The sequence below is a fragment of the Diabrotica undecimpunctata genome, chromosome 2 (assembly GCF_040954645.1).
Source record: "Diabrotica undecimpunctata isolate CICGRU chromosome 2, icDiaUnde3, whole genome shotgun sequence".
NCBI classification, from domain to species: Eukaryota; Metazoa; Arthropoda; class Insecta; order Coleoptera; family Chrysomelidae; genus Diabrotica; species Diabrotica undecimpunctata.
In genome coordinates, this window is record NC_092804.1 from 156028584 (window position 1) to 156047070 (window position 18487).

Here is an 18487-nt window from a genome sequence, read left to right on the forward strand (position 1 = left end):
TGTTAAATACCCGGTATCAGTGCAATAATATACTTATAGGTTCTATAACCACCATAAACGCCTACACGCTTCATAGCATACTATGATTTTACACAATAAAAACACCAATTTTGGATCAATATGTACAATTTATTTAAAAAACTCTTAACAGCTGGTTATGAAATACAACAAACAATTTAAATGGTACAAAATTAAAGTTAATTCACATATTTATATTACAATAGTGCTCTAAATAACATAAGGAAAGGTTCACCGGTAATTCTCAAAATACAGTAGAAAATAACGTTTGGGTGATTAAAAGCAAGCATATTACATGCTTTTTCCATCTACATACTGTTTAATCTCTGGTTAATTTGCACGCACTACCGAATAATGCATTTGTGATTGCAGTGTCCGGATTGAATGACATTTTTATTTATCTTTTTATACTTTTACCTAAATCAAAGCTATCTCTAAATTTAAGAAGATATTAGCAGCTCTGATTCGAATAATGCCCAGAAATAAAGTGATTGGAGATCAAAAAGGTAGACGCTTGTAGCATCCTCGCAGTCCATAATACTATATACATTGACTATATGGGAAAAGTACTATAAAGAAAGAACCCTTTAAAAAATTAGACAGTGCACAAAGAATATTATATTCTTTGTCTATATGTAAGGGATACATGTTCGCATATGTACGGGATACAAAACAATATCCTATCTCGAGAGAAATCCCAATGAAGTTGCTGGTTTGGGAAAGGGAGAAATCATGGGAAAAAACATAACAGAAAAAGACAAGATTAGAAAAATTGCAAAAAACATGGCAAGAACAATGGCAGAAGAGTGAAGTGAGTAGGTTGACTCATACACTTATATACTTATTATAGCTACCTATAGATTGTGGTGAAATCCACCACAATCTATTCTTAAAATAAGATAAAACAAGTTTATGTACTATCAGTTTCTGATATTGCTGAACACACTGTGTTTTATTGCAAAGAGTGGGAAAACACTAGATAATTGCTGGAAAGAAAAACAGAATGAATCCTAACGAAAAACAATATAATAGATTGTATGCTAGAACATAAAAATAAATATATTAAAATTTCAAACACAATAGGTGAAATATTGCAAAATAAAGAGTTGGTGTAAACAATGAAGTCAGGACATGGTGAAGCATACGACGATTCCACCATACTTGGTGATAAATAGTGGACGTTAAAAATTCGGCACTACCGGGGACGTGTACATACATATCTGTACTACCTTCTGGTGGTTCTTATATGTGCGCGCCATCTAGTGTCTTACTTAGGATTTTGTTACCATTCATAAAAAAATCGTATAACATAAAAAACTATTCGACAGTCACAATATCGCTTCACATCTCACCCTATCGTCTATACAGTTGGGTAAAATATTCCTTATGTTGTAATTTGTAACACAATTATAACTCTTACAATTTATATGTATTAGATCTTCTAGTAGTTGTTCGGGATAAACAGCAACAAAGATATGAACGAATAGATAGGTCTTAAAAAATTATGAAAATACAAAATAAATGACACATCATACATTTACATACCATCATGTAAAGCTGTGTTAAAATGTAAGCAAACCACAAATAAATATAGAATTGCACCGGCGATCTTGTGTTCCTTTGTTTTATTGCAAAAATTTTCTAAAATAACTTATATAATTTTATTCAACCACATTCTCCTGTACACTATCATCTTTCAACATGCTGCTACTGGCCTCAGCTTCTTCATCGTCCTCCTCTTCAGCTTCCATTTCAAATAACTTTACTTTCCTCTTATTCTCGGATAAAACAATGCTGACTCTTCTACTACCGGAAACAGCAAAGGACGAAGCTGCCATTTCAACACTTTTGTATAATTTCGGATTGAAACTGGATCCATTGGAAGTGAATACGACTGATTTACATATTTCGGTATGAATTTCAATTTCAGTTAATTTTTCCATAGCTAGAGACAAAGAAAATTGTAATAGAGTACCCGATTTATTTCCTGACTTTTCCTGTAATAGCAACGAGAGGATACTATTCGAGTAGAAAGCAAGATCTAATATTTCATATATGTCAGCTGTTTCCTCTGGCAAGTGGGTGAAATAGAACTTCCCGCAACGGGCCTGGCACTTCTTTTCATCATTTACGTGAATTTCTAGAACGAAAATATGACTGCTAGGTTCCAAAAACGAAAAAAGTAATACTTCTTTGCTTATATTTATTGAAGTTGTCCTCAAACGAGCTTCTCCAAAATTGAAGCAATCGAAGGTATGTATATACTTGAATTGTTCCTGTAAAGCATCTTTCGGAGCTTCAAAAATATCATTCACATTGTTAGATAACTCTTTAAATTGTTGAATTAATGAAGTTGTTTTGTTGTGCTTTAATATACTTCTATGTTTCTGAACACATTTACTATCATTTAAAAACGTTGTCCAATCGTTGCTGTCCATATTGGGGATGAACGCTAAGGGAGCATCTACTAAGTATTGTCCCAAACGTTCCATAATAAATCCTTTAGTATTAGAACCATCTTTATTACCTAAAACATTGCTTGATTTATTATAGTTGAAATGTGTTTGAAATTTATTATATAGGGTGTCCCAAAATGTACGCAAGATTTGAATTCAATTCAATGGAAAACACTGTTATTCTCTTTAGATTGTAATTTTTGATTGATTGATAAAGTAGATAGGATAGGGTTATGTATGGAATAGCAGATCAGGCAAATGGCTTCTTTAGCTTTGCTGGCACATACGCACTCTTTTGTCGAAATTATCCATGACCATTTTGCATACATATGGCTGAATTTCGTTGAAACAACGTTGAATTTCCTTCTTCAATACATGGATGGTTGTAGGTTTATTGGCTAGACTTTTGATTTCAAATAACCCCATAAACAGAAATTTGATCACAAAATCGAAAACGTACACGACAACCAGGAAATGTCTCACGCATTAATTGAATTGTTTCACGGGCTGTATGGGATGTGGCACAGTCTTCTTGAAACCACATGTCGTCCTCATCAATATCATCCAATTTAAGCAGAAAGGACTCTGTTATCATGTTGCGATACCGAGCACCACTAACAGCCACTGTTTGACCAGCCACATTTTTAAAAAAGTATGGTCCAATGATGCCTCCAGCCAACAGCTACACCAAATAGTGACACGTTGTGGATGCATTTTTTTTGACAATCATTTGTGGGTTTTCAGAACCCCAAATGCGGAAATCTTGACGATTAACAACGCCTCAAGACGAAAATGTGCTTCATCGTTTAGGGCGATTTTGCTCGAAAAATCAGCATCCCCTTGTTGATGTTCAATAATCCATTCAACGAACTCTCTTCACTGTACATGGTCATCAGGCTTCAGTTATTGTGATAATTGAACTTTGTAAGTATGGAGATGCAGATTTTCAGTGTATACGCTGTAGAGAGCTTCTTAAAATTTGCAATTTTTGTCAACGACGTCAATTATTGTTCTTGGACTTCTCACGCACTGCTTCGATATTGACATTTAAGCGGCTTGTTTTTGAACGACTAGTGTATTTAGCAACACCAATTGATCCAATCTCCCTGAATTTTTCAATTACTCTCTTTACAGTTGACAAAATTAAATCAATATTCCAATCATATTTGAACTGAGGCCTACAAGCTTTTATTATTTTTGAAAATATTCTTATTCTTCTTCCTCTTTATAAGCAATTCTGCTTATTCATTCGGATTGATACCTTTATGGAAAGTTGTTAATTGTTCTGTCATTGCTGTCATTTCGGTACTTTTAAAATATTGTTCCAAAATAAAAAGCGTAGTTCTCTCATGTAACGCTCCATTTTTACTAACACTAAACTGGCAGCTGTCAAACTAGTGTTTTATTAGTACCAACACTTTACAGCACAAATGGCGAACGATTTAAATCTTGCGTAAATTTTGGGACACCTATTACTTTAAATCAAATAATTTTAGAACTAAAAAAACATAATTTTGTAATCAGCTACCGACATAATGTTTTAAATTCTGCTCGAAGATAATAAAAATCCAAAATTCGTACTATCATAAGTATCAATATACATGTATTAGCATTTATCAGTGATTTAAAGGGGCTAATAATAATGCGACGCTTAGCAAATACTTGAACATAAACAAGTTCAAGCATATTTGCATGAAAAAGAAAAAACACTCAAACAGAGCCTCCAAGAAAAACACAATCTCAAAGTTTAACAAAAAAAACCCTCGAGAACGATCCAAATAAGTTATACAAAACAGCCAAAATATCACACACCCTTCAGAGGATCAAAGGATCCTAAACAGGAATGATTATTTCGATATGTTTTACACCCATTCTAATAAAGATTTCTACCCTGCTATCTATAATTGAACAAGCGTGCAGGTTCTGGAAAACGTCTCTATCGATGTTGCAATGGATGGTGATGTTGATTATAAGATATTCACAAATTCGAATAAACGGAAGTACTACCATAGTTATCAACTTAATTTTTCGAATTGTCACACTAAATGTCTATTTTGGCCTACTGTCAAAAACATACTAATTAATTGACAAACCGCTTAGATGTCATATTTAATTCAATAAAAATGACGTTGTACCCTCAAGTATAACAACTACCTGGCCTAACAATTTTTCTATACGGAAAAAATTATAAAACAAGATGAAGAACTTTATAGATAAGCGAAATAAATTATGTAGACACTAAATTAAAATAAAAATGACAAAAAAATAAAACTCTTTTCGCATCCTTGCAACTAAAGGTGAAAAATACTACATAAATACATGAACAAATTAAAATTAAAACATAATACATACCAATATGATCAAAATTCTGCAAAAATTCTGTAATATATGCCAAATCCTGTTGAGCAATTTTATGAATTTCAGACGGGATTGTTTCATCCATTAAAAACAAAATTGCACAATACAGCCACCTGAAGAATGCTTTATAATTTGTTATAGAGTGATTAATGATTTGCTGTATCTCTCCTGCTTTGATAAGGAAGGATCCTGCTGATTGAACAGAAGCAGTTATTTGTTCTTGCTTTAATCCAATTACCTATCATATAAGAATGTTATATTAATTAATTTGACCTTTTTTACTCCCATAAATAAACTATATTTGTACTTGTTTATAGGAGCAGAGATTAATATATTATTTTTTTACAACTAATATGCGCGATAAGATAGACGACGTAGAGAGAGAGAGAGATCTTAAAACCATGAACATCAGGCAGTGGCGAAGGAAAGTATCCGACAGGGCAGAATGGAAGAACATTGTTAAGCAGACCAAGACTCACAAAGGGTTGTAGCGCCATTAGAAGAAGAAGATGCGCGATAAGATATTAAATGCACTTTAAAAATACAGTAGAACCCCTCTCGTCCGCCCTCGGATAGTCCGACGCTCCGGGTAATCCGACCTGCTTGGCTTCGCGGAAATCCCCGGCGGTCGATTTGTTTACGACGAAAATTTCTCCGAAAATCACAATCCATTCTGTCAGTATTATTTCGAACTTTGTGAGTTAAAGTGTGTACATTATTTTCAACATGTCAGGAGCAAAACGTAAACACGTTACGCGTTCGTTAAGTGAAAAACTTGCAGTGATTCAAAGGCTGGACAAAGGTGAATCGCTACAAAAAATTGCCAAGGAACTGAATGTAGGCGTTACGACTATTAAGGATTGGAGAAAAAATCGAAAAGAAATTGAATCACATACAATGACGATAGTAGATGGAGAAAACGCTCTTAAAAAGCGAAAAACATTAAAAAAGCCTAAACTTGAACTGCTTGATAGTGCTCTATGGATGTGGTTCAGTCAAGAAAGAAGGAAGGGAACTCCGATATCTGGCCCAATTATAAAAGAAAAGGCAATAATTTTGCACAAAAAACTAGAAGTCGGAAGTGAATTTAAAGCCAGTGAAGTGTAATGAAATTTATTTAACTGCTCTGTCTTTATTTAATTTATAATGTCTTTATTAATTTATTATATTGTTCTTATTCTAGTTTATTAAAAAGCACGATAATTTATATAAGTTTATTAACCACTAATTATTACATAATTTATTATAGGCGAACGTAACAAATTCGCGAGCGCGGGTTCAGAATTAACTGTCCCTTCCAAATAAAGTTCCGTTATTATATACCAGTGCCGTTATCTCGAATAGTCTAAAACCTTCGATGGCGAAACGGTAAAGGCAAACTGGATTTCCCTCGCATCGCTTCTGGAAGGTCGCTCAGGTAAATCGAGGCCTCTCGTAAACTCTACAACATATTAGATTAAAAACATGTTTTAAAGGTTAAAACTATGACTCATATTTTTACGTAACATTGCCCCCCTCTCAAAAGATGGTTCCTCCTGGAACCTTGTTGGGACTAGAACTGGAACGGTATGCTGGTATCGGCAACTGGACCCTCTTTTACAACTTCCAGTTGTATAAAAATGACAAGGGACGGTTTTCTCTCCGCACCAGTAACTATGCGGATTGCAACAGACTAACACCTGGACTTCGGTGTCTTTAAAGATCTCCTCCACCATATTTCGGATAACCCTCCAATCTAATTGGCGGCACTCCAACTTTGGCATGGCTAACTTTTGCACGTCGGACTCTAGTACGTGCCCTCTCAATTGAAGTAAGGCTTCCCATACATCTCGGTAGGTAGGTTGGTCACGGGCAGTGTCTTTTGTTACCAGGTAGAAAAGGTAACGTGATGCATCTTGGAGTTTCAAGGTTTTACCGGGAGCTGGCACTTGGCATTGAAGTTCTGCAACTCGACCAAACTTCCTTCGAAAGACGGATGCCAACCCTGGTGCGTCTTTGATACTGGCCGGGATAGGGCCAGCGAGTAGTCATCGGGGAGCGCGAGTAGATCTTGCTTTTCTTCAGTGGTAACACCATGTCTCGCTTTACCGGTACCTCCATAGGCACCCATGAATTCCTCAAACGTGAGGTCAAACACATCTTGGACTTGGTTTACTTCCACTTCTTCATCTACGTCGTGGTCACCTTCGAAAGATGCCAACCGGTTATGGTGTACTATCATCGGCTTTCCCCTCGGAATCTTGCTTATTCGGTAGATGACATCGTTGATCTTCTCCATGATGAGGTATGGACCTTCCCAAAACTGCTGCAATTTGGGAGAACAACCTTTTCGCTTCTTGGGATTATACAGCCATACTTTGTCGTTCTTCTTAAAGCAACCCTTTTCGGCTTGTGTATCGTACCGTTTCTTCATTCGGTCGCTAGCGATCTGAAGGTGGGAACGGACCAACTCATGTACATCGTCCATTCTTCTTCGTAATTCGATCACATAATCTTCACCTGCTACATCTTCTCCAGGTCGACACCCAAATTCTAGATCACAAGGTAGTCGCATTTCGCGTCCGAATAGGACTCTGGCTGGTGTCTGGCCCGTTGATTCGTTAACAGCAGATCTGTAGGCCATTGTGAAGAACGGAAGGTATTGGTCCCAGTCTCGCTGATGATCGGACACCATCTTTGTCAAATACTTGCCAACTGTCCTATTCATTCGTTCTACCATACCATCCGATTGCGGATGATACGCGGTAGTTCTTGTTTTCTTCATGCCTAGTCTATCACATATTCCTTGGAATAGATCACTTTCGAAGTTCCTGCCTTGGTCACTATGGATCTCCAAAGGCACTCCAAATCGGCTGATATATTCTTGGATCAACTTATCTGCAACGGTGGCGGCCTTCTGGTCTGGAAGTGCGTAAATCTCGACCCACTTAGTGAAGTAATCCATTACTACCAACATGTACTTGCCCCCATTTTCACTTTCTGGAAATGGCCCTGCAATGTCCAAAGCTATTCTTTCAAACGGGCTTCCAACATTATATTGTCTCATAGGAGCTCTCCTTTTCCGGTGAGGCCCGTTACTCGTAGCACAAATAGTACATTTCTTACACCAGTCTTTTACGTCGTCGGAACTGTTCATCCAATAAAACCGTTCCCGAATTCGCTGAAGGGTTTTCCTTACACCAAAATGCCCTCCCGATGGACTGTCGTGTAACTGACGAAGTACTTCGGCTATTCTGCTCTTTGGGATCACCAACTGTCTTCTCTTCTCTGAACCGTCATCATTTTCCAGGACTCGTTTAAGCAAGCCATCTTCGATGATAAATGAGTCCCACTGGGCCCAATACGTCTTAACTACTGAGCATAGGTTTGATATTTCCTGCCAAGGTGGTCGACGGTTTTCCTCTTTCCATTTTCGGATTTTCTGTATAACTGGATCTCTCTCTTGTTCTTCCCTTATCTTAGTAGGCGTCCAGTCGTCGTTGACAATCGTCGTTCTTAGCACTGCTGCTTCCTTGGATTCCGTTTTGTTGCAGTGGGGACACTCTGCTGGGCATGGCCGTCTGGAAAGAGAATCAGCGTTTCTGTGGCTAACTCCGGCTCGGTGCTCAATCTTAAAATCGTATTCTTGGAGTCGTTCGATCCACCTGGCTATCTGACCCTCTGGATTCTTAAACTGCATCAACCACTTAAGGGCGGCATGGTCGGTTCGGATTAAAAACTTCCTTCCATAGAGGTATTGATAGAAGTGCTCTACTGATTTCACTACTGCCAGAAGTTCTCTTCTCGTGACGCAATAATTCCGCTCAGGTTTTGAAAGGACTTTACTAAAATATCCGAGGACTCGTTCCTGTCCTCCTTGAATCTGAGACAGCACTCCTCCAATTCCCACGTTACTTGCATCCGTATCTAAGATGAACTCTCCTTCTGGCAGTGGATACCCCAAAATTGGTGCTGTTATTAAATGCTTTTTCAACGTTTCAAAGGCATTTTGGCAGTCTATATCCCAGCGGTATTCTCTTGCTTCCTCTGTAAGTCGCGTTAATGGCTTAGCGATATCTGCAAACTTCTTAATAAACCTCCGGTAGTAAGTACATAGTCCAAGAAAACTTCTCACTTGATGTTTGTCAGTTGGTTTTGGCCATTCCTTAATGGAATCGATTTTTCCCTTATCCACGGCCACTCCTTCTTTACTGACTATATGACCCAGATAATTGACTTTACCTTGAAATAGCTGGCACTTCTTGGGGTTTAGCATCAATTGGGCAGCTTTAAGTCGATTAAAAACGTTTTCTAAATTCCTCAAATGATCTTCGAATGTCTCCCCCAAGACGATTATGTCATCTAAATAAACCAGGCATGTTTTCCAAGATAACCCTCTCAACACATTTTCCATAAGCCTCTCAAATGTCGCAGGAGCATTACAAAGTCCAAATGGCATAACGTTGAATTGCCACAATCCAGATCCTGTGGTGAAGGCTGTCTTTTCTTTATCGACTGGGTCCATTTCTACCTGCCAGTATCCAGACTTCAAATCTAAAGTAGAAAACAATTTACTTCCAGCCAATGTGTCCAATGTGTCATCGATCCGAGGCAGAGGATAACTATCTTTCTTGGTAACGTTGTTCAGCAAACGGTAATCCACACAGAACCTCGTCGTTCCGTCTTTCTTCTTAACCAGGACCACCGGAGAGACCCATGGACTCGTAGAAGGTTCTATCACCCCGTCTTTCTTCATTTCCTGAACAATCGTTTCAGCTTCCTCTCTCTTCGCCTGTGGTAATCGTCGAGCTGTTTGACGAATTGGCTTAGCATTACCAGTATCAATTTTATGCTTAACAACGGTAGTTCTTCCCGTCTTTCCTCCTTTCGGTACGAAAATATCACGATACTGCCGAAGAAATTCCCTTAATTTCCTCTTCTCCATCTGATTTAGAGACTGTCCTGCAACTGCAACCATTTGGTCGAATTTGTCGTTGGAATTATCAGATGTTGTCGCCTGACGAATTATGGATGTCACAGGTACACAAGTTCCTACTTTTGTCTCTTTCTTTATGGTCACTGGGTAGTCGTTGACATTGATAAGTCTCACAGGAATTTCTTTAGCCGAAGTCACCAATTCCTTTCCAATTATGATTCCACGGCCAACCTCATCGTCGTGGTTCCAAGGCTCCATCATAACAGGTCTCCCTTCGTCTACAATTCCCTGTAGTCGCGCTACTATGATCGTTTCGCTTCTCGCAGGCACGACTGTATCTTCTGTAATGGCTGCTTGCACAGTGTTGTCATTATGTGGATGGAGAAATACCTCCTCGTTGCCAACTTTGATTACCTTATTCTTAAAATCCAATTGGAATCCATGCATATTCATTACGTCCATTCCTAATATAACATCCTCTTCGATGTCAGCAACTATAACAGTATGGACGAACTTTTCTGCTCCAATTCCCAATTGTACCTGGATTTCTCCATGAATGTTAGCATTTTCACCTGTAGCGGTCCGAAGTCGCAACCTCGTTGGTAACAGTTTCTTTCGGCTGTTTATAACTGTCGGGCGTATAATGGTTCTGGTCGCTCCGGTATCCACCAACAACGTATGCTTTTTACCATTTATGTCTCCATCGACATATACACTATCTTCACGACATTTCAAAGAAGCTATTAGTATGAGAGGGTCTTTGGAAAAGTTCTGGGTCGAAGCTGCCCCCCTAAGGCTGACCCGTTCTAGTTTTCCTGATGGTGAGTTTCTTGATTTGCGTCGTACCTAGGGTGCTTACAGGAGCTTCGTACGTGTCCTATTTCGCCACAATTCCAGCATCTGATGGTCTTCGTTTTCTTGTATGTCATGCTTTTCATCATATTAACGAGCTGGTCAAGTTTATCTTCATCTCCTTCCTCTTTTACAGTCCTAACTTTACTGTACCCGCCAGAGGCCTGCGTAGCTGACTCGTATTCGAGGGCGGCGGATAGGACATCAACCAGCGTCTTGTGACGAGCTAATCGCAGTGTTCTCTGCATTTCATGATCACGAAGACCATCAATAAACGTTTGAACGGCCAATTTTTCCATCATGTCTTCGGGAGCTGTTGGATAAGCATATCGTACTAATCTGGCAATATCTACCTCATATTCTTGAAGAGCCTCATCTTTCTTCTGTCTACGATTTTTAAGCTGTGACTGATATACATGCTCCAAATGTTCGTGGCCATATCGCATATTTAACCTCTTCTTCAGTTGTTCGAAATCATCGGTCTCCTCTACGGCTATGGTCTGAAGCACATCTAAGGCATCTCCTCGAAGAGCGATAGTCAGGTTTACAGCCTTTTCTTTTTCAGACCATCCATTTGCTCTTGCGGCTGATTCGAACTGTTTCATGTAGTTGTTCCATGATGATTTTCCGTCGAAAGTTGGGACTTTAACATGAATAGAACCTCCACTTCCTTCAAATTTCGGCCGTGTCTCCAACTTAAATTTCGTCTCGTCTTCTTTTATCTCCACTGTAATCGGATTGTTACCTCTCTCTGCTGTCCCTGTTTCTTCCATCTTCCTTTCCATCTCTTTAATCTTTTCTTCGAAGGCCAACTTATCGGCAGCAACTTGGTTTTTTAGCGAAGACACTCTATCGTCAAGAGCAGATATTTCAGAAGTGACTTTAGAGATGTTAGCAGAAACTTTGCTTTCCAGAGAAGAAATCTCGTTAGAAACTTTGCTTTCTAAAGAAGCGATGTCGCCGGATACTTTGTTCTCCAATGATGCGATGTCGCCGGAAACTTTGGCTACATCAGAAGACACTTTCGAAATATCGTCGGAAACTTTGTTCTCTAATGATGCGATGTCGCCGGAAACTTTCGAAATCGACGAGAGGACAGCATCATGTTTGTCTTCAAATATATAAGTCTCTGGATCTAGTCCTTCTTCTAGCAAAGCGTTCTTTAGTCGTTGGACTAACTCAGCCTTTTTTCCGGTAGAAGCTAATTCTCTGTCTTCAAGATGTCTTCTTAAATTAGTCACTGTCAGCTCATAAATCGTAGCCATTTTCACAATTTATTTTATATTCACTTGTATTATTATTATAAGTCTAATTTATGTTCGATCTCACTCTGACACCATTTGTAATGAAATTTATTTAACTGCTCTGTCTTTATTTAATTTATAATGTCTTTATTAATTTATTATATTGTTCTTATTCTAGTTTATTAAAAAGCACGATAATTTATATAAGTTTATTAACCACTAATTATTACATAATTTATTATAGGCGAACGTAACAAATTCGCGAGCGCGGGTTCAGAATTAACTGTCCCTTCCAAATAAAGTTCCGTTATTATATACCAGTGCCGTTATCTCGAATAGTCTAAAACCTTCGATGGCGAAACGGTAAAGGCAAACTGGATTTCCCTCGCATCGCTTCTGGAAGGTCGCTCAGGTAAATCGAGGCCTCTCGTAAACTCTACAACATATTAGATTAAAAACATGTTTTAAAGGTTAAAACTATGACTCATATTTTTACGTAACAGAAGGCTGGATTGATCGTTGGAAAACCCGTCATGGTATCCGGTTTGTCTCAATTTGTGGTGAAAAATTATCTGCTGACGTCGAGGCGGCTAAGGAGTTTTCTGTGAAGTTTCAACAAATTGTAAAAGAAAATGAACTGTTACCTTGCCAAGTCTATAACATAGACGAGACAGGCCTAAACTATAAAATGCTTCCAAACAAAACCTTAAGTGCGTCAAATGAAACCGTAGCGGGAACGAAACTCATGAAAGATAGGCTAACTGTTGCTCCTTGTAGCAATGCTGATGGAACACACAAGCTTTCGCTGTTTGTCATAGGCAAATCTAAGAAGCCCAGGGCTTTCAAAAACATAAACTTATCATCCGTGCCGGTTTATTATCGCAACCAAAAATCTGCTTGGATGGACTGCAATCTTTTCAAATCTTGGTTTTTTGACGAGTTTGTGCCATGTGTTGAGAAGGACTTGACGAAAAAAAATCTTCCTGTTCGAGCTCTACTGCTATTAGACAACGCACCATCGCACCCTTCTGAGGAAGATTTAGTAAAAGGGGATATAAAAGCTATCTTCCTCCCACCAAATGTCACATCACTTATCCAGCCTATGGACCAGGGCGTGATAGAATGTTTTAAAAGGCGTTATCGCCGAAAATACATAAGCTCGATTTTAGAAAAATCCGAAGAAGGATGTGATATTTTCCAAGCCATGAAATCACTCAACATTAAAGATGCTATCTATACAATGGCTGAGTCTTGGGCAGAACTAAATCCTGACACGCTAAGAAAATCTTGGCGTAAGCTTTGGCCAGAAGTTATGATCGAAATTGACCAGGTCGAAGATGAGCAAAACGACGTGCAGGAAATCGTTACCAATCTTCAGACCCTGGATGCAAATATACCTGCTAGTGAAGTTGAGGAGTGGATTGAACAATGTGACAAAAACTGCGAAACCAGTGAAGTGCTGAACGATAACGAAATTGTTGCCGCTGTTATGGAACGTGACGGTGACGGAATCGTGAACTCAGAATCCGACAGTGATGATGATGACGAGCCTCCTGTCCGGATTTCACACACCGATGCCAAGAATGCTTTTGAAATTGGCCTTCAGTACATTGAGCAGAACTCAGCATCAACACCGATGGACATCGTGTGGATGAAAAAATGGAGGAACATTGCAGCTAAATCCAGAATTTCATCTTGTAAACAAAAATCTATTACTGATTTTTTTACTAAGTAGGCCTACATAGGTAAGCACTAATTTTTATGCTACCTTTTTTGACATTATATATTTACATACATATTTAATAAATAATGTACAAACAAAAGCTTTCTTGTATTTTATTGAAATATAATTATTTATTATATCACTGTAGAGAATAATACAGTCGTTTTTTAAAAACACATACATACGTCATACACAATGACTTTTTCTGATAATCCGACCTTTCTTGCGTTCCGACCATACTGCTAGTCCCGAGGGTGACGGATTAGAGGGGTTCTACTGTACTTTGCTTTTCAAAGCAATCCAACCTTTCTGTATACTGATTTGCAAATCTAGCAGACCTAGATAGATAAGAATTATATCCACAGTTGTTCGATGGTAGGTAATTTGGAAAGGTTTGATAAGCCTGGTTTGCTTAAAAGGGACATGGAGGTTAATTTTTTCTAACAGTTGTGGACTGCATGCATCTGACCTGAAGCGTTTGATAAACGCCCAGCATTTGAAGTGACTTTGAAATAGTGTGGTCTGAATGATAAAGTAGAATCAAGAACAACACCTAAAGCTTTAAATTGATTTCTTCTTCTTTAAGTTCCATCTCCTATCGAAGGTTGGAAATCATCATGGCTATGCAGACGCTGTTGACTGCCGCTCTAAATAGTTCTGCACTATTGCATTCAAACCATTCCCTCAAGTTCTTAAGATATGATATATAAATTGGTTTACAGGCTCTAAAGGACAACCTTTTATAGTATAGATTTGGTTGGTGGTGTTTCTGTTGTGATTAAACACTATTAACTAGAACTTTTCAACATTGAGTTCCATACCATTTATTTCACACCAGTGGTTCAAACGGTTAAAATCCACTTGTAGGTCGTGGTAATCATAGATATTCATGATCTTATAAAGTTTTAAATCAACCACGAACATGAGAGAGTGTGAATGGACAAAACAGGAGACAATATCCTTCACATAGATATTAAAGAGAAGGGGACCTGGGTGTGAACCTTGAGGTACACCAGATAGTACTTCTATCTCATTCGATTGGAAGCCTTGAATAGGCTCTATTTATATTCTTTCTGTTAGATAAGAAGATAATCACTTTAAAAGTTGCCCCTGAATACCCAGACTATGTAAATTATTAATTAAAACTTTATGGTTTATACAAACAAACGCCTTTGTAAAGTCTGTATACACCTGTAGTACCTTCCTTCAAAGATTCCAAAATAAAATCAGTGAAAGTCAATAGATTAAGCTCAGTTGACCAGTGACGAATAAATCCAAATTGTTATTCTGTAAAATAGCATTTTAAGCTAGCCCCTAAATAGTCACAAACAAGGCTCTCGAATACTTTTGGAATACAACTATGTATACTGATAAGTCTATAATTGTTAATCTGAGAGTTATCTTCAGACTTAAGTATTGCAAGATTAAAAATTTGAAAAGGGGTCTGGAAAATAAAAAGCTAGTGTTTAATAAGGGACGTTGGAAGCTCATCAGGACCTGATCATAGAGCTGAGTTCCCCAATATTCTTTGTGAACTTTCTTTTTATGAATAATTGTAACTTTGCGATCTGGAGAAACCCAAACCAAAAATTTCTTTGTTGAATACTTATTAACAGGAACATAAAGATCAACTGTTAAGTATATCATATCATAAAAACACTATTAACCATTTCATCAAGAGACTTTTAGATAAATGTTTAAACAAATTATCCCAACTAAATTGAGAAAGAAAACTTAGAACTTCTAGGACGTTCATTTCATGGAAATCAATACAAAAAGCGTCACCAATCAGCCCAGAGTTGTTAACACATGATTCACACTTAAATTCAAAAGAGATAGGTAGATGATGAATATCCAAAGGCAGTAGGACTATCTCTGCTGAAGATATTTTAGCTTTGCCATCATTCATGAAAATCAGATCCAACAAATTGTTGTGAGCATTTTTAACAGAGTTGACTTGATAAAGGTTATGGTATGAATATGAAACTGAAATAATCTGTATGGATTCAACTTCACAAGGTGAAGTTCCTGCCAAAGGGGTACCCACTGAAGACATTCCACTGTTGGACCAGTTACAGTAAGGCAGGTTAAAGTCCCCCAGGATACAAAGCTTATCATCTGGATTTTCATCTGATAGTTTCTCCACATTCTCTGTAAACTCCAAATATTTCTCCGGTTCACTTCACAGTGGAAAATTGGCAGTAGGAATGATAAACTTACTGCTTTCAATTTTAATTTTAGCAAATAAATGCTCAACATTATTACTTGTTAACAAAACTGTGCTAGATATTGTTTTGCAGACAGCTATAAGCACACACCTCGTTTAGAAAAAGTACTTGTTACTCAACATCCTTTCAGTGGATGTTGTAGTCAAAGCATTGTTAATGTCAAAATGTACTTTTTCAACCAAAAATAACACTTAATGATCAATTTATACAGTCCAGATCAATTTTTAACACTTTGTAAAGAGATTTTTTTTTAAATTAATTTTAGAAACTTGTATTTAGCAACTATAACTTGTGATCTATAAAAATAATTTGTATTTGATTACAACTCCAACGAGAACTAAAAATATTTCATAACACATTGTAAAAAAATATTGCGAATTATCTGATGAAAAAGATTTGAAAATGTTTAATTTCAGGGATCAGTTCTTTTTAACAAGAATAAAAATCAAAGTAACTTCTCAGACTCTTCAGTATACATTAAATCATTATTTAGAATAGCATTAGAACAAGGAATTCTGTGTCCAATTGAACAAGTGATCACCTTCTCGATGATATAACAATAAACATAATACAACTAATAAACAATACAAAATTTACCTCATATCTGTGTTCCAGTCTTGCCATCCCTCGTAATTCTGCTAAATGGTATGTTATATTCTGTCCATATCTGGTAACGTGCCTCATTAGCAATATCTGCATGTTGGCATAGCTCATTTCAATCGTTTTACCAAATTTTTCTAAACCTTTTTTAGTAAGATCAGTAATAAGAAATTCTTCCAACTCTGGAGAACAGATACCAAACATTAAAAGATCAAGAAAATCTGCAGTTACTCCACCTTCTGGTACTTTTTTAGCATATTTTGATAACTTATTATCGATTTCTAACAGAAAGCTTTCCCAGGTTTCTGTTATATCTGTTATAGTGTTTTTTAGGTATGTAATTAAATCTATCAGTTTCACATACTTAATAGCTACACAGAACAATTCTTGCGTATGAGTTTTAAATATCTGGCTCTCTAATACGACCATTTTTACATTAAATTCAGGATCCTTAACAGTTACAAAAATTTTACTAAGGTCTTCACTCATTTGTACATGTTCAATTGAACATGCTGTTTCTAAAAACTCAGTCATGTTCAAAATAACACATGTAAAACATCCAAATATTCTTATATGAAGATGGCCTTTCTTTGTCCCAATTAAAAGTAAATTCAGATCTGTTTGATCTTGCATAAAGTTGGTTTCTTTAACCTCCTCAGAGTTTGAAGCGTCTGCATTAGATATAGGAACAGGATCCTTTAAGTACAATTTTGAGAGATCCTACAATAAACAAAAAATGAAAATAACATAAGAATTTTTCAAAAGAACAACACAGAAGAAGTTAGCACCCATGCAAAACAATGGTGTGTACTTACTATGTACTTCATATAATTTTTTGGTCGTTCCTCTTTTAAAGTAAATGATTCTTTAGATTTGACTTCTGTCTTCTCTTGTACCCAAGATAAACATGTTATTTCAGCACCTAAATCTTTAATGTTAAGAGTTTTCTTATTCTCAATACCAACTAATACAACCTCGCCAGAATTATAGCCAATAGCCAGAACTTTTCCATCTGGTCGCCAGGCCATAGCATTTACTTCAACATTTTCCTTGGGAGGACTTAAATTCCAAGCTTTTGTCCATGATAGTCGATGTAAAGCTACCTCTCCTAAAAAAAAATAAGGTTTCAAACTGAAGAAGCTATCATCTGAATAAAAATTATAAGATTAATAAATTTATCAAGTACATTTAAGAGTAGTACCAAAGAATTTCTTTTCAAGCTCTATATAAATATACAAGGTAAAAATACCAATATCAGACATTGAGCCATTAAATAATACTAACTTATTTACTATTCTAAAGTATATACATTGTTTATAGAGGAATAGTTTGGTCTCATCGAGTTTTCCACACTGTAAACTGGAAGATCTCTTGTGTGCCCCTACATTTATGTTTGTAGCTTTCAGACAAATTTTAATGCTTGCTTCGGACCTCTTTTTTGTAGAGGCATTGATTCAGCATCTACTTAAAACCTTTCCTCACTGCACTACTAATTCTCTCCCACTGGACGTTTTTTGAACTTTGTTGAGCTTCATCACACAGTTAACCGGAGTTGAGCCGATCTTAATGACTAGGGCGAAGGATAAAGACGCCCTAGAGACCTTGTCGTCCTTCACATAAAATTTGGTAGTTATCTTATGTAACGATGTTGTGTTCCGCAATGTACACTACAAAACATGGTACCTAGATATGAGAAGACAAGGTAAAACGTAATATACTCTTTAATATACTTAACTCTTATAAAATTTAGTTTAAGAGCTGTACAATTATACTTAAGAGTGTTTATTACTGGAATCGGATTTTTACAACCTGTAGTGCAGCTTTATACTTTACCTTTCATGTTGGAAAGGGCCACAAGGTCCATGCGATCACTCCAAACCATATTACTAATTTCAACCGGAACATTTTTGTCTTCTAACTGCTTAATTGCGTGAAATGTAGACATTTTGGACAAAGGTTTATTCTCTCTATGTTTATTGAGGTTATGGGTAAAATTAAAAAACAGCAAAATAATATATGAATTTATTTTTCTTCTTTTTTATAAGGCTAATAATAATATTGGATAACCGGTAGTATTTTAGTACTCGAAGCGT

General features: G+C 36.9%; 1 protein-coding gene across 1 annotated transcript; it reads right to left on the reverse strand.

Moving 5' to 3' along the window:
- Positions 1–114: 114 nt before the first annotated feature.
- On the reverse strand, positions 115–18412 carry APC4 (anaphase-promoting complex subunit 4). The gene is made up of 5 exons (XM_072523815.1): positions 18228–18412; positions 17210–17502; positions 16392–17114; positions 4827–5070; positions 115–2545 (listed from the first exon to the last, which is right to left on the reverse strand). The coding sequence occupies exons 1-5, from the start codon at positions 18337–18339 to the stop codon at positions 1680–1682; spliced, it is 2238 nt and encodes a 745-aa protein (XP_072379916.1). The 5' UTR covers positions 18340–18412; the 3' UTR covers positions 115–1679.
- Between the last annotated feature and the right edge of the window lie 75 nt (positions 18413–18487).